The 23,512-nt window shown below is 55.5% G+C and overlaps 2 protein-coding genes across 4 annotated transcripts in view; one reads left to right on the top strand and one right to left on the bottom strand.

Moving 5' to 3' along the window:
• The window catches only part of ACOT11 (acyl-CoA thioesterase 11), a 47,370-nt gene extending 35,557 nt beyond the window's left edge, over positions 1–11,813 (top strand). For all 3 annotated transcript variants that reach the window (XM_032428236.1, XM_032428227.1, XM_032428232.1), the window contains 10 exons: positions 1,421–1,577; positions 2,018–2,137; positions 4,065–4,209; positions 5,138–5,193; positions 6,010–6,076; positions 6,452–6,535; positions 7,215–7,348; positions 9,909–10,040; positions 10,697–10,823; positions 11,562–11,813. In XM_032428236.1, the coding sequence (XP_032284127.1) occupies positions 1,421–1,577; positions 2,018–2,137; positions 4,065–4,209; positions 5,138–5,193; positions 6,010–6,076; positions 6,452–6,535; positions 7,215–7,348; positions 9,909–10,040; positions 10,697–10,823; positions 11,562–11,717 (1,178 nt within the window). In that variant the 3' untranslated portion in view covers positions 11,718–11,813. The remainder of the gene's footprint in view (positions 1–1,420; positions 1,578–2,017; positions 2,138–4,064; positions 4,210–5,137; positions 5,194–6,009; positions 6,077–6,451; positions 6,536–7,214; positions 7,349–9,908; positions 10,041–10,696; positions 10,824–11,561) is intronic.
• Positions 11,814–11,863: 50 nt separating this feature from the next.
• Positions 11,864–18,698, bottom strand: FAM151A (family with sequence similarity 151 member A). Its single transcript, XM_032428242.1, has 7 exons — positions 18,644–18,698; positions 17,506–17,658; positions 16,336–16,495; positions 14,738–14,962; positions 13,917–14,056; positions 13,023–13,166; positions 11,864–12,548 (listed from the first exon to the last, which is right to left on the bottom strand). The coding sequence occupies exons 1-7, from the start codon at positions 18,663–18,665 to the stop codon at positions 11,875–11,877; spliced, it is 1,518 nt and encodes a 505-aa protein (XP_032284133.1). The 5' UTR covers positions 18,666–18,698; the 3' UTR covers positions 11,864–11,874.
• Positions 18,699–23,512: the final 4,814 nt, after the last annotated feature.

Raw genomic sequence — 23,512 nt, 5'->3', positions numbered from 1 at the left:
TCATTTTTGGGCACCTTTCCAGAAGATTCCCTGCATATTTAAACATACTATGTATTATTTAGCCCTCTCTTTTTACCCAAAAGGGAGCATACAGTACATACTGTTCTATATCTTACTTCTTTCCGCTTAAAAGTACATCTTGGAGATTGTTCTATACCAGCACACACAGATCTCCTGTGGACTGGTAGGATTTTGACAGATGGCAAGATAAGGAAAGGTTTTTCTTGACGGAGAACACAGGCTGGGCAAAGGCCCAGAGGGGTAACCTTGGATTCACTCACCGATCTCCAGAGCCGTAGGATGTGGAGTCTTCCTTGAACCCTAGAGGAGGCAATTCTAGGACAATTCAAATGTAGTTCAGCTGCCCAGAGGGGGAGAAAGCAGGTGGGAGCAGTTGGCCCCAGTGAAGCAGTGAAAGGGGCTCCCAGTTCCGTGTACCTTTTGTATACGGAGTCTGGGGGCTGTGGCTGAGGAGGCCCAGTTCTTCCTACTGTCTTTGAGATCCCCCCTAGAGCCATCCATCCACTGCAGCCTCCAAATCCCTGTTGTCCTGACAGCCCTTCCACCCAAGGGTTAGTCCAAATGCCTTAGCGTGGCATCCGGGCCCTTGGCCGGCTACTCAGCTTCACCTGGTGCTGACCTTTTACTTGCCCTTGGCTCCACCTAAACCAAGGCCTCGTTGCTTCCTGTGACTGTCCTACCCGTCCTGTCTCCAGATCTCAGCTCGGGCCCCCCCTCCACCTCCCCTCCTGCCTGTCTGTGGCATCTTGGAGCAGCCTGTAAGCCAAGTGAAAGGCCACCTCTCTGATGGGCCCTCCCTGATGAGGTCTCTCTTCCTGGTCAGTGGGAGATAGACTGCACCTCCTTGGGTTGGGGGGTCATATCAGCATCTGCTCCTCTGACCCCCACAGCCCTGTCCACTCTTGGGCCTCTCCTACTGAGGATCTCCTGATGCCATTCCCCTGAGGGACAGGGCCTGTCAGGGCAGAGAGAGGGAAGAACTATCGTTTTGAGAGTCTGTCTCCTATGTTTGGTGCCAAGCACTCTAGAATCACGATCACACTTCATCTTCACAATCCAATGGGTTGGGTCTGACATCTGCCCTTCACCAATGAGGAAACTGAGGGTCAGAGGGTCAGGTTCCTTGACTGCCTGTCGTACAACCTGTGTAGGGTGGTTCTGGGGTTCAGACCAGGTGTGTCTTCTCTGTAGGTGGGTGTTCCGCCCATTGCCCCGTGACAGCCTCACCTTGCTCAGCCCGAGTCCCCCTTCTCCTCACTCTCAGTGCTGAGTCAATACAAGAATCTGGGTGACCGGGAATGCTGGTGGCGGGGGGTTCCCTGGGTTTGCCCCGTGGGAGGGTCTGCCCTTGGGAACCTCTCCGCTTCCCACCTCCCTCCCTCTGCCCTTCCCCGGTCAGATCTGGAAAGCAGGGACTGCAGCTGCATGGTGCCGGCCGAGAAGACCCGCGTGGAGAGCGTGGAGCTGGTCCTGCCTCCTCATGCCAATCACCAAGGCAATACCTTTGGGGGTCAGATCATGGCCTGGATGGAGAACGTGGCCACCATCGCAGCCAGGTGAGGGGAGAGTGCACTGTCTCTGCCTCCCCTCCTTTCTCTCCCTCTTTCCCTTGGCCCGTTCCTCCTGGGGGAGAAACCCCAGCTTGGTGTTGGCGTTCAAGGCTTCAGGAGCTTGGCTGTTCTGTTAAGGAAACCTAGGGCTTTCAGACCCAGAGAGCCAGAGAGGAGTGATTTTTTCCTTGAGCTGGCCGTTCCCTCCGCGCAGTCCTCATCACCTGCGTGGGAAATGCCACCTCCCTGGCCCTGCACTGCAGCCTCCCATTGACCTGGCCCTGCCTGCTTTCTTCCTGTATCTTATGCTCCCCGTACCTCAAGCCATTTGCCTTTCCCATTCCTGTCCTCCGGGTTGCCATTTTGGGCAGGGGAGAGGCTGGTCCAGGCCTGTGGCAGAAGCACTGGGGCATTTGTCCTGTCTCTCCGACCCCTGCCTCCTCCAGCCGCCTGTGCCGCGCCCACCCTACACTGAAGGCCATTGAGATGTTCCACTTCCGGGGCCCCTCCCAGGTCGGGGACCGCCTAGTGCTCAAGGCCATCGTGAACAACGCCTTCAAACATAGGTAAGGAGTGGGACCAGGGCCCCCTGGGATTGAGGGCTCTTCCTGACCCAATTGCAAAGCTGCCAGGAACCCTTTCCCCTGCAGATGAGGCCCATGAGGTCTAAACCCTGCCCAGCTGCAGGGCGCCTTCACCGTGACTGAGATGCAGCTCTGCCCTTCCCTCCTCTGGGCTCCCCAGCCCTGTGGCTCCTGTGGTCTCAGAGCAGACCCTATGCTCAGCGTGTCTCTGTCTCTCTTCCCGGCTCCTGCCTCTGGGCCTGGCGCACTGTGAGTGCTCACATCATAGGGCCCCCTCTTGCCAGTGTTCCATCATTTATCAAATCCTTCCCTTTCTCCTAAAACAACAATTTGTTCCCGGAGCCCTTAATTTGGAATGAAACCTAATACCTCCGAGAAAGCTTACTTTAAATATGTATCTTTGTTGGTGATTTCAAAGATCATAATGTAATTGTTAAAAGTGAGGGAGCCACGGGGCACCTGGGTGGCTCAATCCATTAAGCGTCTGCCTTCGGCTCAGGTCATGATCCCAGGGTCCTGGGATTGAGCCCCACGTTGGGCTCCCTGCTCGAGGGGGAGTCTGCTTCTCCCTCTCCCTCTGCCCTTCCCCCTGTTCATGCTCTCTCTCTCAAATAAATAAATAAAATCTTTAAAAAGAAAAGTGAGGGAACCAGGCTCCCTGGGTTCAAGTTTGGCTCACCTTTTACTGGGTGTGTGGCTTTAGGCAAGTTACTCAACATCTCTGAGTTTCAGGGGTTTTTTTTTATAGCTGTACTCTTTATTTGTTTATTTATTTATTTCAGGGAGAGAGAGAGAGAGAGCCTGCGAACAGGGGTGGGGGTCAGGGGAGGACCAGAGGCAGAGGGAGAGAGAGAATCACAAGCAGGCTCCGCGGTCAGTATGCAGTCCCACACGGGGCTCCATCCCACGACCCTGAGATCATGACCTGAGCCAAAATCAAGAGTCAGACGCTCAACTGACTGAGCCACCCAGGCGTCCCACTCGAGCTTCAGCTCTTTTGCCTGTAAAATGGGGCTCACCACAACAACATCATAGTTGTGAGGATTCAGTGAGGTCTTACTGGTAGCCTGCCAGGGAAACTGTGCAGTGCAGGATTATTATTACTGTTATGGTCATCACTCAGTCTGCCGCTGTGCGGGGGGAAGGGAGGGGACACCCTGAACTAGGAACTGCAAGGCCCCCCTTCCAGCTCGGCTTCCCTTCCTGGCTGCTGTGTGACCTTGGCCCAGTGACTGTCCTGTTCTAGGTCTTTGTTCCCCCTCCGCAGAACGTCCACATGCTGGGATCATAGAGCTTCCTAAGCGAGGGGGGTGGGTGAGGGTGGCTGCTTTTTATAATTCATGAAGATGGATATATAGAAATAGCAGCAACTGAGCTGTCAGGAGCACGGCTGTTAGAGCTTTGTGAAGATGTGCGTAAGGGACATTTTTCCAAGTAGGCTCTGCACCCCCACCTTCATGCTCATGTCCGTCCAGAATCCTTTGCAGTTTACATTGCATATTATATACATATATGTACACATATGTGTATATTCTTATGTTTACATATTATATACATATATTACATTACATATTATATATACATATATATGTACATACGTGTGTCTGTGTGTATACACACTTCTTTATTGCCCCATTCCCTAGCTGTTAGCCCATGAGCGCGTGGACCGACCCAGTTTATTCACTTCTGTGAGCCCAGTGACTAGCATAGGGCCAGACATGTAGTGGGTGCTCTGTAAACACTGATGAAAGGGAACAGTTCTGGGTTTCCTACCAGAGGGATTCTGATCCGGGCTGCTGGGAGAGCTGCAGGAGTGTGCGTGTGTGCACGGGTGTGCGTGTGTGTTGGGGAGCGGGCACGGGCTCAGGAAGGTCCGTCCAGCATGGGAGCGGCCGTCCCTGTCCTTCAGCATGGAGGTGGGCGTGTGCGTGGAGGCTTACCGCCAGGAGGCTGAGACCCATCGGCGGCACATCAACAGTGCCTTCATGACCTTCGTGGTCCTGGACGCGGATGAGCAGCCTCGGACACTGCCCTGGATTCGGCCCCAGCCTGGGGTGAGTGGCACCCTGCCCCACCACCAGCTCCCCTCCCTCCCTGCCCAGGGGTGGTGGGGCCTGCTAGCCCCTGACACAGCCGGGGAGTGACGGGCTCAGCCCTGCTCCTCTGTCGGGGCACAGCCAGCTCGCAGTGCCCCGTGACCCCCAGAGATGCCCCTTGTGCTAGGCAGGCACCTTGGTCTGCCTGGAAGAACTCGGCCCCGTGTATGGGTCTAGCTCAGTTAGGTGCCTCCCAGGGGGGAGAATTGGCTGGGAAAACCCCGCACTCCGCAGCTGGGTGTTGGCGGGGATGGGGTTGGGGGAGGGGGGCCCGACAGACGAGGGGCGGTGAACAGTCCACAAGGGCCTCTCAGCCTGTGCCGGTTAATGTTCATGAGTGGGGAGACATCAGAAGCACTGGTTAAGAGGGTGGGCTCCGGGTCAGGCCATCAGGGTTCTGTTCCTGGCCCCACTCCTTACCCCTGCGACCTTGGGTAAGCCACTCACCTTTCTGTGCCTCAGTTTCCTCCTCTGTAAAATGGGGCTAATATGAGTACCAACTTGAGAGGGTTGTGGCGAGGCTTGACATTCTGCACGGAAGGCACTTTAGAAGAGTGCCTGGTAGCAGCAAGTAGCCAGGAAATGTGGGTTCTTACTAGCACTGTCTGTGCAGAGGAGGATGTCGAGGTCCAGCGAGGGCAGGTGGTGTTCCCAGAGTCACTCAGAGAGTCTGGGGGAAGCTAGGGCTGGAGCTCAGAGACTCGGCCCTTTCCTGTCTGGGCTGCTTTGCCTCAGGCTACCCCCGTGAGACCTGAGCTCCACATCAGGGCTGCAGGGCCTCCTCGGGCCTTGGGGGGCAGACAGTAACACGGGAGTGGGAGTGGGGAGCAGGGCACAAGCAGCTCGTCTGGCCCGCACCACAATCTGTCCCTGCGTCTCTCCCCAGGATGGCGAGCGGCGCTACCGAGAGGCTAGTGCCAGGAAGAAGATCCGACTGGACAGGCAAGTGCGGGTTGGGTGGTGGGAGGGGACATGGGTTCAGGGCTGTCCACCTGCTCCCCAGGCCCCAGGGACCACCATTTCTTCAGTGCCGTCCCTGGGTTGGGCACCGGGCTGGGCCCTTTACGTCCACGCAGCCTCTCTACCCAGGGGTCTTCCTGGCCCTTTATCTAGGTGAGGACACTGAGCACAGAGGGATGAGGCGGCCATGGGCACACAGATATAGGAATGATGGGCGGAGTGCGAATTTGAACTTGGTGGGGTCCGGCCACTTCTGAATCCTGGGTTCCTTCCGTTGACCCTGATGTGTGGTGGGCAGATGAAGAAAGGTCCCTAGAGGAGAGGCAGTTGCTCAAGACACACAGCCGGGTGTGAACCACTGCTGCCGAAGCACTTTCCAGAGCGGAAAGTGCTGGAAGTACACTGAGGTTTGCTCTCTGTGCGGATAGGAAAAGTGTGCATCTCTGGAGCACTTATCATAGGCCGACCCCCGTCCTCATGATGACCCCACGAGGCAGATGCAACACCCAATCCCACTGTTGAGAAGAGGCCGCTGAGGCACCAGGGCGAAGCTGCTTTAGCAAGAGTTAACCGCTCAGGGAGGGTGCGGGACTGAGCCTTCCCCCGGCACCCTGCCCCTGGCCTTGCTCTGCTTCTGAATGAGTTTGTATGCTCTCAGCTCCCGTTTTCTGGGTGCCCAGCCCGTCTCCATGGCCAGACAGGAGTCCCTCCCCCAGTGCTGGGCTGAGCACCCGGAGCGAAGTCTTCTGAAAGACCTGGGCTCCCCAGGGACCATGGTTGTCCTCTTCCCTCTCCCAGGAAGTACATCGTGTCCTGTAAACAGGCAGAAATGCCCCTCTCTGTCCCCTGGGACCCTAGCAACCAGGTAAGGCCTTCTGCTCTGAGGGGACAGTCCACCGGCCCATGTTGGGACCGGGGAGGGGGTACCCTGACTCTGCATTCTTGTCAGAATGGGTTTGGGAGTAGGCCTAAAGGGGACAGGATACTGTGTCATGACTCAAGATTGGTACAGTTAGCAAGGGACTTTCCTCGGTCCCCGTTTGGCAGGAGGGAGCTGAGGCCCCGAGATGAGCATCACACAGCAAGTCTGCCCAAGGCGGGGCCTTCTGTCCCAAAGCCCAGGGCCCGGCCCCCACCCCCCTTCACAGCCCAATGTCCTCTCCCCCGGTCCAGCGTGGCCCTGGCCCAGAGCCCCCGAGGAAGGGGAGAAGGTGAGGCTTCTCTGTGTGTTCTGGTCCAGGTGTACCTGAGCTACAACAATGTCTCCTCCCTGAAGATGCTCGTGGCCAAGGACAACTGGGTGCTGTCTTCGGAGGTCAACCAGGTAGCTGACCCCACCCAGCAGCAGAGGTGGTTGATCTCAAGCAACAGAAGTTCTCTCAACCACTCATGTCAAAAGGGGATTTCTTTTTTTTTTTTAGTATTTTATTTATTTATTTGAGAGAGAGAGAGTAGGTTGAGAGAGAGCGAGCACATGAGTGGGGATGAGGTGCAGAGGGAGAGGGAGAAACTCCCACAGGACCTGGAGTGGAGAACCCCCAAATCTTTCTCTCCTGCCCACCCACCATCTGGCCCCCAACCCCTCATCTATACTGTTCTCTGCCCTGCTGCTTCCTCCCTGCAGAGATAGGGCCAATGGAGAAGCCTGGGTTGAGGGAAGACATGAGCTCTGCCTGTGCCCTGGGGAGAGTCACTTCCCCCACCCGTGACATTAGGGGCTTTAACAGGCGCCTGGCTCCGAGGACCCATTCCATTGTTGCCTTAGTCACTGCTTCCTACTGCACCCTCCTGTCCCCCTGCGCTGAATTCTCTCAGCAGCCCCTTTTCATGGGGATGGGACTGAGGCTCAGAGAGGTTGAGTCACTTTTTCACAGTCACACAGCAAGTCAGTGGCAGCCCTGAGCTGCCAGCCCCAGGCCTCCAGCATCTGAGTCAGCCCAGTCCATCACCCGGCGTAGCTCGGGGACGGGGCACGGCACGAGGCTGCCCTCTGTCCCCTGCAGGTCCGCCTGTACACTCTGGAGGAAGACAAGTTCCTCTCCTTCCACATGGAGATGTCAGTGCACGTGGACACCACCCAGGCCTTCCTGCTGCTCTCGGACCTGCTTCGGAGGCCCGAGTGGGACAAGCACTACCGGTGAGGGCCAAGGTGCCAACGGGGCAGGGTGCTTTGCTCAGGTCTGGTGGGGAAGCTGGGCCCTCAGGTGTCCCTTGCTGAGCCATCCCCCATTATGCTCACCCCCTCCTAGCCGGCTAAAGCCGGGCATGGGGGGAGGGGGGAATTGTAGTTATGTGTTGGGTGGGTGTCAGAGTCAAGGGCATTCTGAGCCCTCAGGGAAGAGACTGAACCTGGAGTTGGAGTTGGAGGCCTGGGTTTAAGTCCTGTTTCTAGGGGTGCCTGGGTGGCTCAGTCATTAAGCGTCTACCTTCAGCTCAGGTCATGATCCCAGGGTCCTGGGATCGAGCCCCGCATCGGGCTCCCTGCTCCGCGGGAAGCCTGCTTTTCCCTCTCCCACTCCCCCTGCTTGTGTTCCCTCTCTCGCTGTGTCTCTCTGTCAAATAAATAAAATCTTAAAAAAAAAAAAAAAAAAAGCTCTGTTTCTGACCCAACTGGCTTTGTGACCTTGGGCAAGTCCCTTCCCCTCTAGGCCTGTTTTCCTCCTCTTAAAATGGGTACTTGAGGTGTAGGTCATGCATTTGCACTCTGGGATAGAGCAGTGATTTTCTTTCTTTTTTTTCTTTTAAATCTCCCCTTTTTGTTTTTTCTTTTAAATTTCCCCTTTTTTTATTTTTTATTTTATTTATTTATTTGAGAGCGAGAGAGAGCACAAGCAGGGGGAGGGACAGAGGCAGAGGGAGAAGCAGGCTTCCTGCTGAGCAGGGAGCCCAATGTGGAACTTGATCCCAGGACCCTGGGATCATGACCCGAGCCAAAGGCAGACGCTTAACCGACTGAGCCACCCAGGCACCCCTAGATCAGTGATTTTCAAACCATGTTCTGTGGAGTTCTGTGTCCCCACAGGAAGCTCAGGGACCACTTGGTGGGGGTTAGAAGGCCGAGGGGGCGGGTGGGCCCCCTCCCAGCTTCAAGGGAACTAATGGGACAGCCAGTTTGATAAATTCACCCAGTTTGCCAGCTCTTCTTAGGAATATGTGCGTGTATATGTTATTTTTGAATGTAGTGAGTTACTGAATATAAATGTTATTCCTAGGAATACGTTTGTTCCCCGAATTTACTGATTCTCCATGTGAATATTTTCTTCCTGAATTTAGCCAAGGAAGATAAATCTGTTCTTAGGAAAACAAGCCAAAATTTCAGTATTTAATATGAGAATGTTAAAGTTGAACCTGGTATTTTTTCAAATTCCTTTAAAGTCATTTTCTGTTGTGCCAACACCTTACTTTGGTCATTTCTCCCGTGGCTGCTTTACGAGGAGCCTATATTCCCAAGTATATCCATAAGGAGGGTCTGTGTGTATGGAAGTTCAGTGAGCAGGTTGTCTGGCCAGTTGAGTTTTGACAAATTGCCTTCCCCTTCCTACCCCCCATCTATCTTACCAGAGTGGGCCTACTTGTGGTTGTTTTTACACAGGCTTTCTGTTTAAGATTTGGTGCATAAAAGGCTATTGCTTTAAAAAGCCTTGGTTAGGGGATGCCTGGGTGGCTCAGTTGATTAAGTGTCTGCCTTTGGCTCAGGTCATGATCCCAGGGTCCTGGGATTGAGCCCCCCATCTGGCCCTTTGCTCAGCAAGGAGTCTGCTTCTCCCTCTTCCTCTGCCTCTCCCCCCACTTGTGCTATCTGTCTCTCAAATAAATAAAATCTTAAAAAAAAAACAAAACAAAGTAAAAAGCCTTGGTCTAGGTGACCCCAAGCCTATTGGTAGTGACATTCTACAAAGCTGGGAGGTAATTTGGTGGTGGATGTTGGGGGCGTTGGGCCTATGGTAGGAAGACTTCTTGGAGGAGGCAAGCTGCTGTGGGCCTTGAAGGCTAAGTCAGATCTCCATACTTGATGGGATTGGAGCGGGGGAGTGTCCCAAGGGGAAAGGGAGCCCTTAGCTGCTTCCCCCCACCCTGCCCATAGCGCCCTGTTCATGAGGCAGCCTCTGAGGGTGGGTGGGAGAGCAGGGAAGAAGGTGGCAGCGTCGGACATGGTCATACGTGTTTCTGTGCGTGCGTATTGGTGTAAGCCTGTGTGTGTGTACCTGGACACATATGTGCAGTGTGCCTGGGCCTGAGGGGCAGAGCTCTGGCTCCCGACAGTCTGGGCACATCCCAGCTCTGCTTCCTTAATGCCTATGGATCTGTACAATGGGGATGCTGAGAGGACCTATTGCATCGGCTGCTGTGGGATTAAATGAGAGAGTACGTGGAAAGCACTTGGAACAGTGCTTGGCACGCGGCAGCTGCTCCTACCCAGTAAACTGTCACACATCTGTGTGGGGCTGTGTCTGCACTGGTGGGTATCTACGTGAGTCTGTGTGTGCTCACAGGTGTGCCTTTGTGCTTATCTTTGTTCCCGTGTCTGTTTGCATTTGCGTGTCTATGTGTCTATGTGTGTTCCCGTGTGTTCATGCGTGCTTGGCCTGGCCTTCCTGCCCTCCTGTGGCCCCTGCTGAGCAGGGTAGGGGGTAAAGTGTCCCCCAGACATCTGCTCAAGAAGGAGCCCGAGTCCTGACCTCTGGGCCTCCCCATAGGAGCGTGGAGCTAGTGCAGCAGGTGGATGAGGACGATGCCATCTACCATGTCATCAGCCCTGTCCTTGGTGGCGATGCCAAGCCCCAGGACTTTGTGATCCTGGCCTCTCGGCGGAAACCTTGTGACAATGGGTAGGTGCCGGCCTGCGGAGGCGGGAGGCGGGCAGGAGGGGTCATCAGCTTAGACTCAGAGCTCTGTTTGCTGTGTGGGACTCCAGGCACCGCTTGGCTTTTAGGGGCTGCCCTGGCCTTGCTGTGGGTAAAATGGAGGACGAGGGGACACATCTCGCCTCTGGTCACGTGTGCTCTAAGGCAGGGTGGTCTCCATCCCTGGGGTGGCAAGGCTGCCTCACCCCAGGCATGGCAGGCCCTTGCTCACGTGGCCACCTCCTTGGCCTCCACCCTCTGAAGGCCCCACGTTGACTGAAGAGGGATAAGGCCTCCAGCTCGCCAGGATGCACCGTATCACTTCTGCTGGAGACAAGCACAGAAAAGTGAAGCATGAAATCCCAAAGCGTGAGACTCCTTTGAGCATCTGCAGTGGAGGGGCTTTTCCAGAAAATCTGCAATGAAACCACGCTGGCTCCTGGCAAATTCAGGGCTGCTAACGCACAAGCACGTCCTCTCTCTAGCCTGGCCCAGAGCCAGCTGTCGGGCCTTTTAAGAGTTTATGTGCCTCAGAGTCTGGTGAGGGGGTCTGTGCGGAGGGGGCTCCGGGGCCTGAACTGGGCGGAAACAGGCCCTCACCTTCTCCTCCTGTGCCCTTGTCCTCCCTTGCTCGGCTCTAGGGACCCCTATGTCATCGCGATGCGGTCAGTTACGCTGCCCACACACCCCGAGACACCAGCATATAGGCGCGGGGAGACCCTCTGCTCGGGTTTCTGCTTCTGGAGAGAGGGGGACCAGCTGACCAAGGTGAGGCCGGTGTTCCCTTACCAACCCCCCAGGTCCCCCCAAAGCCACATGCATGTCCAGAGCTCTGTGCTGTGGGCTCAACTCCATACCTGGGCCCCACCTGCAGGCTCTCTTCTAGCCCGGGGGAGCCTAAGAGTGTTAGGGGCTGAAAACATAAGATCTGTGCAGAGATAAGACAGTAGGGTTTTGGAAAAAGCTCTGGATGCTGAGGGCAGAGGCCTGGGTTCTGACCTAAAATTCATCTCTTTACTTGTATACCTCTCTTGTCTGGGAAGGCTTTATATGGCTCCCAGGGCCCATAAAACTCAGCAGGGCAGTCAGTGCTAATTGAAACTGTGGGGGAGGAGGCCGGGTGGGGGGGAACTGCAGCTCCCTGCCTCAGGGCCCAGGTAGGGATGAGGCTGGTGTTCGCTAACTTACAATACACTTACCTCGGACTTCTCAGCACAGTCCCCGAGCTTATTTCTAACTTGCTTCCATGACCCTAGAGCACCATTTGTATGTGCTGGGCTGTGGAGACCCAGCCGTCCTCCAGAACCTCCCGCATCTGAACTGTGTGTGGTGACTGAGGGAAGCGGGGTTGTCAACCCCCAGAAGAGGGGTCACACCACGTCATCTTCTAGGGCCCCAGGGTACTGGCTTGGATCTGCTGCCCTTCCCACCTGGCTCCTGCCCACGGGCTCCCCGCCCCCTCCCCCTGCCCAGCTCCCTGAATGTGGCTTCCTTCCCATCCTGCAGGTGTCCTACTACAACCAGGCTACCCCGGGCTTTCTCAACTATGTGACCACCAACGTGGCTGGTCTCTCCTCAGAGTTCTACACCACGTTCAAGGCTTGTGAGCAGTTCCTGTTGGACAACCGGAACGATCTGGCCCCCAGCCTGCAGACCCTCTAAGCCCCCGGCAGTGGCCACTGCACACCCACTCCCCCTCCATCCTGCCCCCAGGGACACACATGCAGCGCACTGAGGCAGGCAGGGGCATTTATTCCTTGCTGCCTCCCCCGTGGGAAGCCTGGAGCCAGGGGCCCACCGGCCCAGCACCCATGGGTGCTCAGTTCCCTCCAGCATCTGCCAGCAAGTCTTCGCGGTAACTCGGGGGCAGCCGGTAGTAGACTCGGGTCCTGTCCACAGCCCTGGCTCCCAGCAGCCCCGCCCGCACCGATGCATAGTCGTCCCCCTCAGGACGGTGCTCCACCGTGACAGTGGCCCGGGGGGAGGCCGCCAACAGCCTGGCCACCACCCCAGCCGGGTTCGGGCCCAAGAGCCCGGCCTGCAGCTGGAAGGACACAGGTTGCCAGAGACCCCGGCACAGCTCCAGCATATCCGCAAGCAGCTGGTCCCTGTAGCCACCGCCCAGCGCCTCCTCAGGCCAGCCTGGTGCCACCGTCACGTGGGGGAACACCTCAGCCACAGTTGTCAGCAGCTCCCTGCCGGCCACGTGGCCAGGGGCCGCAAAGCTGCCATGGGAGACTGTGGCCCCGATCCACACAGGCCGAGGCAGGTGGCCCAGGGCAGACAGGCGGGCCAGCGTGGCCAGGGCCGGCCGGAGGGCTGAGGGCTCTGCTATGAGCAGATGGACACCCCAGCCCCCGGGCCGCCCGGCCAGCTGCAGGAGGCAGGACTCCAGCGTCGGGGCGGGACCTCCCGGGGCGCGTATGACGGGCACGGCGTCCTTGGCTGCAGGCCCCTGGAGGCCAACGGTCAGCAGGATCATGCCTTCTCCGTCTGAAAGAGGCAGTGGACGGAGGCGGCGAAGTGTCAGGAGTTCGGGTGATGGTGGGCTGTCAGAGGCCCTGTTAAAGGGGTGGCAATGGGGCGAGGGCAGCCAAGGAGAAGCTGGTGCCCCGTCTGCTGAGATCTGTCGAGGGTCCGGGCTCCGGGTGGAAAGGCTGCTTTATAAATGTGCCTGGGGCTCATCTGACCATCTGAATGACATGATCAGCTGCTAGCTCGGCTCTTGGCCTTTGACTGGGGCTTGGTCCTGGGGCCTGGGCCTGCCTCTCCTGCAGTAGATAGGGCTCAGGGCTCAAGGGCACTGACGGTTAGGGGCCCCTGCCCGATACCACTGCACTCGGCCACCATGGCGTCCAGCACATTGCCGCAGTAACAGAGGCCTTAGCTTCCTGCCCCGAGCAAAGGAATCCCCCCCTCTCCCCCCACAGTTTAGCTAGGAGCACAGGGGCTGAAGGCAGGCCTTACCTGGGAGGCTGACTGTTGCTGTTCTTCTGTTGCCCTGGAGGTCAGGAACCAGCCACTCCACGCTCAGACCGTCCCCCCCAGGGGGCTGGAGGAGAGGGATCAGGCTGCCTCCCGTGTAGTAAATGCGCTTCCGTGTGGCATTCGCTGTGGGGCCCCAAATTGTCAAGATGCACTGGCCACCATTCACGGAGCCCCTTCTCTGAGTCCTGTGTCTACACACAGTCTCTCTCAGCCTCACAGCACCCTTCCAGGCAGACGTACTCCCATCAGAGATTATAAGGAGGGATTCCCCAAGGTCCCACAGCCACCCGGGGTTAGAACCTGATGGAACCAAGTCTGCCAGCCCCAAAGCTGGAACTCCCTCTCCCCGCACCGGCATGGCTCCCATGGTAGGAATGTTGAGTCTCGTGGGTTCCCTTTGAGATGGCTTAACTGCAGGCTCTCCTAGGTCCAGGGTCAAGGGAATGAGGGGTCTGGACAAGCAAACGGGTAGTATCTGGGTCTTTGATTAGTAGGTACATTGGTGTGGGGGGGGCGGTCTCTGAGGAGCTACGCTGTAAGGGAAACGCACATGGGGTTTGGAATTTGCTGGGTTCCAATCTAAGCTGTGCTATGTACAAGGGAATGACTTGGTGTAGATTATTTTACTGGTCTGAACCTCAGTTTCCCTATCTATAGAATGGAATCACTGCTTCCTGGATATTTGAGGCTTACATAGCATACCATACCCACGTCTGGCAGACAGTAGGCGCTTAAAAGAATTCTTTGACCCGATTCCACCCAGAATTTTCCCTTCTGATGCCTCACCCCTCCAGCTCTGCTCCACTGTCCACCAAATGCTGCCCGCAGAATCCAGCCCTACCAGCTTCCCTGGCCGCCCCACACCCCTCCTACCGGCCAGTTGCTTGAACTGTGACAGGACAGGCTCAAAGAGGTCATAGTAGACTTGGTGGGAAGCGCTGTTGTCTCGGACATAGAGGAGATCATCCACCGACACGGGGTCCAAGACACCCTGCCACAGCGTCAAGCTGTACCTGGGGCCCAGAGACCAAGCTCAGCACCTGCCTGGGCCCAGCAAGGTCCTCAGTCCCACTCTTGTGCTCAGAACGGGACCCTAGCTGGGCAGGGATAGAGTAGCTGGCCTCCAGCTTCCCACCAGCCCCTTCTCCCTGAGAACTGCCCCCCTTCCCAAGGGCAGAAGAAGTCACAGGGGCTTCAGGAAGGAAGAGTAAAGAGGCTGAGCAGGAGGGGCTGGCCCGCCCTGCCTCCTCACTGGGAGTATCTATTTCTGGTCCTGTCTTAGGAACAGGACAAGGACAGAAAGCGATGGGTACAGGCAGTGGGGAAGAAGTTAGGTGTGGAGGGGGAAGGGGACAGCCCTGGAACTCCTGTGGGAAGTGGCCGAGGAAGGTGGGACTAGGCAGTTGGGAGTCCCCCAATCCCTAGAAGACGATCCTGGGCACAGCTGGCTCCCATGGGAGGAAGACTTGCCACTAGGTCAAGTTATCCACTAATGGACTGGCTGCCTTGGGTGGTAGTAAGCAGCCCATCACCAGAGGTATACAAGCAGAGAGCAGGGATGCTGTAGAGGATGTGAGCACCAGTGGGTATTGGACAGATATGGTTAAGTGGCTGGGATCTCCCCAGGGAGTAACAGTGCCCGGGGGGTGGGTCTGGTGGATCAGGGGCTGTGGCAGGGGCCTGGGAGTTTTCACCTCTTCGATTGGCCCAGCAGCCAGCTGAAGTGGGGCCAGGCAGCCCGTACCATGACAGCCCGCACGGGGAAGGTGACCCTCTGTGGCAGTGTGCCCACCAGCTCCTGCATCCTCTCCACCATGGCTCGGGTATATGTCCTGTTCAGGAACAGCGGCACATAGAGGGTGGTCCAGCCTGGAGACAGGGTGGCCTCAGGATACTTCTCCTGGACCAAGGCCAGGAACCTGCGGAGAATCAGAGACACTGGTCTTTGAGAGCCTTGCTGGCCCCTTCCTCATCTCCTGGGTTCCCATCACTGGGCTAGGAAGTGGCAAGTCCTGCTGAATGTAGAGTATAAGGACCGAAGCTGAGTCCTAAAGAACAGAAGTGACTTAAGGTCCTACAAATGGGGCATGGACTTTGGAGTCAGGGGGTTCTGGGTTCAGGTCCTGGACTCTATAACCTTGGGCAGCTCAATTCAACCTCTTTGATTCTCAAAGACGTCATCCCTTCTGGTAGGGCAGGGCCTCTTCAGCATCCCCATTTGGACAGGGGAGACAAGCCAGGGCCCCAGATATGGGGATCTACACTCTGCCACTTGTCTCTGAAGCTTCAGATTTTTAAATTCCATGTAAATTTTCCCTTGAAAGAAACTTTAACAGAGGAATAATATTACCCTCTCCTCCTCCCCAAACTATTGAGTAAAATCAACACTCTAAGAAGATGAGCCATTATTTATCTTGGGCCACTGACTACATATTTTTCCAATGGCTGCTTTCCAAATGCACCTCAGTTTGAGAATCACAATAAATACTGGATGGATGGATGGAGAGATGGATGACTAGAATCAGGAAGGCCTGGCTTTGAATCTTTGCAATTTTTAGACCTAGGCCAGTCGTGTAACTTCGATGAGATAGTTCCTGTATTAATAAAATGAAAATATAATAATACCTACCTCATTCTCTGGATAACTAAAGTACTTTCTGAAACAGTGCCTGGGCACATAATAAACATTCAATAAATTAAATCTCGATTACTATCAGCTTTCTCTTCTGCAACATGAGGGGAGATGCTCCCAACCCGGCACTGCTAGGTAAGGGTCAAACTGGACACACTTTGTCCTTCTGTGTGGCCCTTCGTCTGTTGTTATGTGCAGCTGGTCAATGTGAAGGGTGTTGGTGGCAGTGCTGGGATTTCAGGGGGAGCTGGGGAAGGAGTTAGCACTTTTAGACTTTTCTCTAGCAGGCCAAGCCCTGCCTTGGTCACTGGGGATACAGAAAGGACTGGGCCCTGCCTGCCTTCTAGGAGTCCACTGTGGAGTAGGGGCTATAAACCGGTAATCTGGCAGTAATAGCCCAGTGAAATCAGGGCTGTGTTAGGAGGACGTGTTGAAGGCTCTCAGCAGCCTGGGATGTCAGGGTAGATTTGGGAGGAGGTAACGACTGGGAAATTTGGGCAAGGCATTCGAGGCAAAGGGAACAGCATGTGCAAAGGCTCAGAGGTCAGGTTATATGGTGTGGCTGGAGGTAAACTCAGCAAAGGTGCCCCGAGCAGTTTCTGTGCCAGATGGTGAAGGAAGAGAGCTGGACACAGCTGGGGCAGAGAAGTGAACACTCACTGTGTGGCATTGACCTCGATTGAGATGGGCACATTGGGGCCCCTCAGGATGTCCGCGTTGATCCACACAGGCCTCCGCACTCTCCCGTCCTCTGTCAGCCGCCGCAGGAGGTCCAGCGAGGGGCCCACAGCCTTGAGGCTCTTGAAGTCCAGTTTGATACCTGTGGGGAGGGCCCAAGGGCTTGGGGAAATGGACCCTCATGCTCAGGGCAGAAGGAACCAGCAGACACGACTTCCTGGAACAGAGAGAGCAGTGGGGTTGGGGGCAGGAGGTGGGCAGACAGGGACCAGACTCCAGCTGGGTGTGAAGAGGGCTTTCAAACAAGCCAAGCTACCCACAGAGGAAGGACCTGCCCCTGCCCCTGCCCCTGCCCCTGGGGGGAGAAAGCTGAGGCCAGCCAAGGGCTCAGACAGGGGTTGTCAAGCATCGGAGAAAAAGAGACTGTGGTTCTTGGACAGGGTAGGCTTAGAGCATCCTAAGCCAACTTAGCCTGAGTGCAAGTTCCTCAGCCTGCAGAAAGAGGCATTTGAGTAGAGGAGGGCCATGGAAGTGGAGGAGGGGCCCCTGTGAACAAAAGCCTGTCCTATTCAGGCAGCTGGGCGCTGGGGGTGAATGGCAACGGGGGGAACTGCAGGCAGATGAGGTTGTGAAGTTGGAGACGGCTGTTGAAAGCCAGGCCAAGGAGATGACACTTTGTCCCAGGAAAATGGGGAGCCATGCAGGGCCAAAGAGGGGAGTGACAAATTTGGTGTTTGTGGAAAGCTCACTCAGATGTACATGGTGGTGGTGGTGGTGGTGGAGGGAAGACAGAGTGGCTGAGTCTGGGGGCAGGACATGGTGAATGACAGAGGGGGATGCAGGAGGGTGATGCCTAGATTCTGACCAAAACTGGCAAAGGGACCCGGGAGGGAAGGGCGGAGTTGGGCTTTGAACAGGTTACACCTAGTTCCGGAGGATTCAGGAGGGAACAATCTGAACGTGTCTGCACTTTGTGGTGTACCCTGCCCTTTCCCATCCCCCACCTCACCCAGAATTCCCTAGGCCTGGGTGTCTTGAACCCGGTGCGGGGGGGGGGGGCGGGGGAAGCCCAGGCAATGAGCAGTGAGCCTGGGACTGGCCTGGCTTCAGCAGAGGACCAGAGGGCTTGGGAGGGGCTGAGAGAGTCCTTACCCTTCTGGGAAGAGGCCAGCACAGCCTCTAGCCACTGCTGCAGCGTGTTGTCACTGTAGATGGCTGGGGGGTGCGCCATGATGGGGACCCCTGTCTCGTTGGCTGTGTTGAGTCCTTCTACGGTGACGTCTGCCTCCAGGACCATGGCGCTGCCTGAGCAAGAGGCAGAACTTGGTCACTTCCTTTGAAAATTTTTTTCTTCTTTTTTCTCATCATCAAAGTATTACACGTTTATCAAAGAACATTTGGAGAATACAGAAAAGCAGGAAGAAGAATACTCATCCACATTTCCATCATAGTTCACATTTTGTATGTATTTTCTTCCGTTTTTGTCTATGTATGGTTTTTTATGCAGTTGAGACCACAATGCATTTGTAATTTTTAATCCTTTTCTTTCAATGACATTTTCACAATCTTCTGTCTCATTTTTTTTAGAGGCTATAAAAGCTCTGGTTGAGGGTCATTAGCTACCTCTTATTCCTGAGACAGTTTGGTAGCTTCCAATTCTTTGCTACTCAAATGATAACACAGTTTATCCTGGTGTTTGAATTATTTCTAGTCCCTACTTGTGGCATTTGAGTTAGGGCCACACAGGGTCATTTTTAAAGCCCACATTATTCAATTACCGTCCAGAAAAATTGTTCTGATTCATGTTACTGCCTGAAGTACATAAGCTTGCCCACCTCCCTGCACCTTTATAGCACTGAGCCTTGTTATTTTAATTTTTAAATTTCTAAAACCCTGTCCTCCAGAGTTCGGTCTAGGAGGGAGCTAAGGCCTTCCCAATGGAAGCAGACTTGGAAGACTCTGCCAGGGCCACTGGCATTTGGGGTGTGCAGTGGAGGGAGGGGAAGGAGATCACGTTCGACTCTGCAACATCATAGACCCTTGGCATCAGAAGGGGCCTTTTCTCCTGGTTTATACTCACAACCTTCTGACCTCTCATCTCTAGCCCTGCTCCCCTGGAAGTCCATTCTCTACACGGCAACTAGAGTTTTCTAAACATGCACCTGCTCATGTCACTTTCTGTTAAAAAACAAAACGGCCCCACCCATTGCCCTTAGACTCAAACCCAAATTCCTTAGCATAGCCTCTGCGGTCCCACATGACCCAGCCCTGACAAAATTTCCAATCTTACCCGAGTACCCCTCTCCCTCCATCTCTAGGTTCCAGCCCCTCCAGCTTCTGCAACATTACTGTGCACACAAATCATCCAGGAGCTGTTAAAATTCAAGCTCCTATCAGTGGGTCAGGGGTGGGGCCGAGGTTCTGTGCATCTCACGGCTCCCCAGCCATGCCCAGGCTGCCGGGCCTTGGACTGCACTTCTAGTGAGGCTTGAATTTGTTCTGTCCTCCCATCTCTGGGCTCTTACTCCTGGTTGTTGCCTTGGCAACTCTCCCCTCCGCAGCTTTGCTAGGCTACCTTCTGCTCATCTGTTAGTGTTTGGCTTAAAATATCACTTCCTCAGGGAGGCCATGCCTGAACCCCATGCCCAGTCTGACTTAGTCATCCGCTTCGGGGCTACTCTTTTTGAGTGCTTAGCCCCATGTAATTGCTCACTTAGCATCAGCCTTCCTGAGTATAGGTACCAGGGTGGAGGGTCTGGGTCTGAATTGACCATCACTTGAATTTCTGGTGCCTAGATGGTATCAGGTCTGAAAAAGGAGCTTTAAAAATGGTTGTTGAATGATGAACACCTGAATGACTTAATGATAGAAAAGTCAAGCTCAGTAAGCCTAGGTCCACAAAGGTAAGAAAGAGCTTGGCCAAAGTCAGAGAATTTTTGCAGATTTCTCTAAAATCTAGGTGCCTGGATTTCTAGGAGGGGAAGAAGGTGAGTGCCGGGATGTCCCTGGCAGTGAGCCAGGCATTTCCCATCATCCTGTTTCCTCCAAATGTTGTGGATGCTGCTTCTAGGGCATGGGACTCCCAGGTTTCCTCATTGGCAAGATGGGGATGAGCCCCCCTGGGCCATGGAAACAGGACATGAACATAAAAACACGTTGTTAAACCATTAAGGGCTTTATGAAGGCAACTTTCATTTTCAGACTTGAGCACAAAGTTCTTTCTCATCTTAATTTATGGTTACTTGGGAATGCAGAGAGGGGGGTCTGAAAGGCTTGGGCCCCAGTGAGACCCACAGAAGCCAGGCTGGAACCCGGTTGGGGTGCAGGTAAGAGGGTAGCTCCTGAGAATGGTTGCATCGGAGTCTCCTTCCCATCCAATGGGGGGGCCAGTTCCAGTCTTGGGGGGGTGGGGGTGCATCGAGAGCCCTCTCTGAGTCCCGATGACCTCCTGATGCTGCTGCCTTGCTTAACTTGCACTAGCCAACCTCCCTGAAGACACTGAGTCCCTTGGAGACAAGGTCACATCTCACTCATTTCTAAACCCTTCTCCTGAGATCGACCCAGAGCAGGGACCCAGTGAGGTGAATTGGACTGAAGACCAGCAGAAAGTACATTCTGGACTTAACCTGCCTCCTTGCAATTGCCACCTAGGCCCAGCTTCTTCCTGGAAAAGTCTTCTCTCTTATCGTGGAAAGTTGTTACTTGCCTTCCAGATGCTGAATCTGAAGGTTGACATGTTTGGGTGGGGTGTGAGGGACGCACAAGCAAGGAGGGAAGGATCCATTTCCTGCAGCTCCAGAAGGGGAGGAGGGCTGGCCCCCCAGGGAACAGACAGGAAGTTATGGGGCCCCTGAACCCAGATTGCAGGCATGAACGCCAGGACAAACAGCGATCGGTGTTACTCGGGCAGGGTACTTGTCTTTTCTGTGCCTCCTCTTTCTCGTTTACAAGAATTAAATAATAAGATAGCCCTGGTTAGGCATTCACTAAGTGTTAATCATTATTTACATGCAGTAGGCTCACTTAACTAGAGTCGCCGTATCCTCCCCCCGCCCCCTGCCGCCCTTCCCTCTGCCAGGGAGAGTCTGGTGTATTTCTGTACGCTCAGCATTATTTAGTTTGGATGATAAATGATATGGGAATTCTACCAATCCACATTTGGCAGAGGGAAAAACTGAACTGTGGACAGGTGAAGTCACCTGTCCCAAATCACTGTGCCACTAAAGAGCCAAGGTAGGATTTGAACCCAGTTCTGTCTGCCTCCCAGATCTTCGCTCTGTTCCCTTCTCTCCACGTGGAAGTCCGTTCATGTCCAAGATGACTTCACCAGCTCGGCCCTGCCCCTTGGTCTCACCCAGGGTCCCCACCCCAGCTGTGCGCCTCTTCCCAGAGGCCTACCGCAGGGACCTGGCAGAACCCTCAGGGAGGAAACTGGGCCTCTGGACCCCTGAGCTATGCTAAGGGGTACCTGTCCATGCTCCCTGCTGTTGGGCACTGCCTGGTTGGGGCCATTGGCCTTCTTCTTGGCCAAGGTCCTTATGTCGTGGGGCTGGGTCTCTCGTCCACTACCCCAGAGCCGCCATCATCACTCTGAATCGGAGGCTCAGGGGCATTTTCCAATTTGCTCAGCTTTTCTGCTCGTTTTTGATAGCACTGGGCCTCAAAGTCACGTCTTCTGGCTTCCACAGGCTTGGGGGGCAAGGACCTCCGAGCAGGCACAGCTGGCCGTCACGGAAGGGGTAGCTGGGGCAGAGGACATCAGACATCTGGGTCGAACCCTAATGCCGCCACATACGTCATGCTGTCTCATCTCCACCTCTGCTCTCCCCCATCTCCTGCACCCCTGCCCTGGCCTGTCCCAGTCCTGGCAGCCAGACTTACTGCTCAGGGCCGCTTCCATCTCCTCCCGGCTGTTGGCAGCGTGGTACCAGGTGACCAGCAGGCCGTCGGGTTGGCTGATCTGGCCCAGGCTCTGCAGGTAATCCAGCATGTCTGCGTCGGGGCGGCAGGCCGCATCCTGCTCACAGTCTGGAATGGAAGCCAAGCGAGCTGTTAGCCTCAATTCTCGCCTCTGCCCAAGATTCCCGTCTGTTCATCCCACTGACCCTCCCTGGGCTCCCAGGGTGTGTCCAGCTCTCCATCTAGCAGAGGGACAGGGGGACCCCAGAGCCATCAAGTGCTACGAGAAATACGTGGGCTCCTGGGCACAAGGAGCCCCCATACCAGCATGGGCAGTCAGGAAGTTTACAGACAGAGGAGGGAACATTTAAGGGGGCTTTGAGGATGGGTGTAAATTTGACAGAAAAGGGGGACAGAGAGAACAGTATCAGCAAAGGCTGGGCTGAAGGACAGAGTGTGGTCACCTGGAGGAACAGCCACTGGCCGGTACAGATGGCCTGAGACATGGAGAGGGCAGGCCTGGAAAGGGGTGTTGTGATCAGGCTGTAAATGGCCATGAACGCCAGCAAAGGGGTTGGCTGTGTGCTGAGGGCAAGGCGGGCTTGTGTTTAGCAAGATCTCATGGGCTGCAGAGTGAGCACTGGCTGGGAGAGTAGGCTGCAGACGAGACTGTGTGCAGGGAAACCGCAGCAGGCGTCAAGGACACCAGAGGCCTGGGAGCTCGCGGGCAGGGAGGGCAGAGGGTGGGAAGGCAGAAGCCTCAAGACGCCAGGCCTGAGGGTACAGACACGAGGCAGAGCGGGGAGTGGAAGCTGCCCCCAGGTTTCCGTGGGAAGGGAGGGGCCCTTCACCCAAAGAGGGCACAGGGAGGAGCGGGTGTGGGGGAAGGATGAATTGAGCTTAGTCTGCTGAGTCTGAGATGCCCACAGGACCCCCCAAAAGGAAGGTCCATTCAGGGGCACGGGAGGGAGGTGTGGGCTGAAGGCAACAAGCCTGGTGGAGGCGGGGGGAAGTTGATGGGGATAGAGTCGGTTGGGGATGGACTCTTAGTGGAGATGGGGGATGGGAGAGGAGGCCGTCAGAGCGGTCCGTGGGGAAGCCAACCAGACGGCATGACAGGGGGCCCTACCTGGCTGGCTGCGCGGCGACAGTACGAAGCTCAGGGTCGATCCAATGGCGATCACCAGAACCACGCTGGCACTGCCCAGAAGGGCCCACTTGGTCTGACTGTTCAAGCACCCCTTCTTGCAGGCCATGATGATCCTCTCTGCGGAATGCCTCCCGAGTCCCCACGGCCCAGAGGCCCCCAAGGCTCCCTGTAGCTGGGATCCGGTGGGACGCGGGAGCCCCGTGTAGCATCCAGTTCTCCACCAAGGCCCCAGCTCCGGCGGGCCAGAAATGTCTCCTGAAGAGGTAGCCCCTGAGGCTCCTCCTCCCTCCCTCCCCACCCTCCTCCCTGCTCCACACCCTTCGAGGATCTTAATAAATCAAGCAGAAAGTCCTACCGCCTCCAAAATGACCTTTGAGCACACCAAAGGGCCAGAAAATGTTGGACCCAGCGTCTGTCTGCTGCCTGTCTCTGCTGCCTGGGAGTTGGGAGACCAGGACCTAGACCCAGCTTGACCTTGCTTTCCCGACCTGGAGCAGGAGTCTTCCCCTCCCTGGGCCCAGTTCTTCTCCTGTGCAAAAGATGGCAGCTGGATCATTCTTTCCCTGTGTTGCCATGCCCCAGGAAGTCACCAGGGTCAGACAAGTGTTGATGACAAGCACATATTAGATCTGCCCGAGGCTATGAATTTTCCTTCCATCCCAGATTGTGGTTGATAGATTATCTACCCGAGATTGAAGCTGATAGGCTTGGCGTGCTGTCCTATAGGGCACACAGGCCACTCCTGGGGCAGTGAGCCCACAAGGAAGGGGCTGAGTCAGCCCCGCAAGCTGAGGGTGTCCTGGGGGCTCTGGTGTGGGAAGTAAGTTAGAGACTATCTCTACTTAAGGGACCCTGGAGTTGAGTTTATCTTATTTTTTTAAGATTTATTTATTTGTCAGAGAGAGAAAGCACAAGCAGGGGGAGTGGCAGGCAGGGGAGAAGCAGGCTTCCTGCTGAGCATGGAGCCTGATGTGGGACTTGATCCCAGGACCCTGGGATCATCACCTGAGCTAAGGCAGACGCTTAACTGACTGAGCCACCCAGGCGTGGGACCCTGGAGTTTATTTTTTTTAAAGATTTTTATTTATTTATTGAGAGAGAGAGAATGAT

The sequence above is a fragment of the Phoca vitulina genome, unplaced genomic scaffold, assembly GCF_004348235.1.
Source record: "Phoca vitulina isolate PV1807 unplaced genomic scaffold, GSC_HSeal_1.0 scaffold2, whole genome shotgun sequence".
NCBI lineage: Eukaryota > Metazoa > Chordata > Mammalia > Carnivora > Phocidae > Phoca > Phoca vitulina.
The sequence above is the reverse complement of the archived record's forward strand: the minus strand, read 5'-3'. Positions and strand labels throughout refer to the sequence as shown.

What these genes read in the sequence shown, in the direction of transcription:
- FAM151A (XM_032428242.1), bottom strand. Translation starts at nt 18,665, where the DNA reads ATGGAGGGAGAGGGGTACTCGG. An exon ending in ATCGAGGTCAATGCCACACA is followed by an intron (nt 14,963 to 16,335) that starts GTGAGTGTTCAC and finishes GATTCTCCGCAG; the next exon opens with GTTCCTGGCCTTGGTCCAGG. An exon ending in AGCAACAGTCAGCCTCCCAG is followed by an intron (nt 12,549 to 13,022) that starts GTAAGGCCTGCC and finishes TGCCTCTTTCAG; the next exon opens with ACGGAGAAGGCATGATCCTG.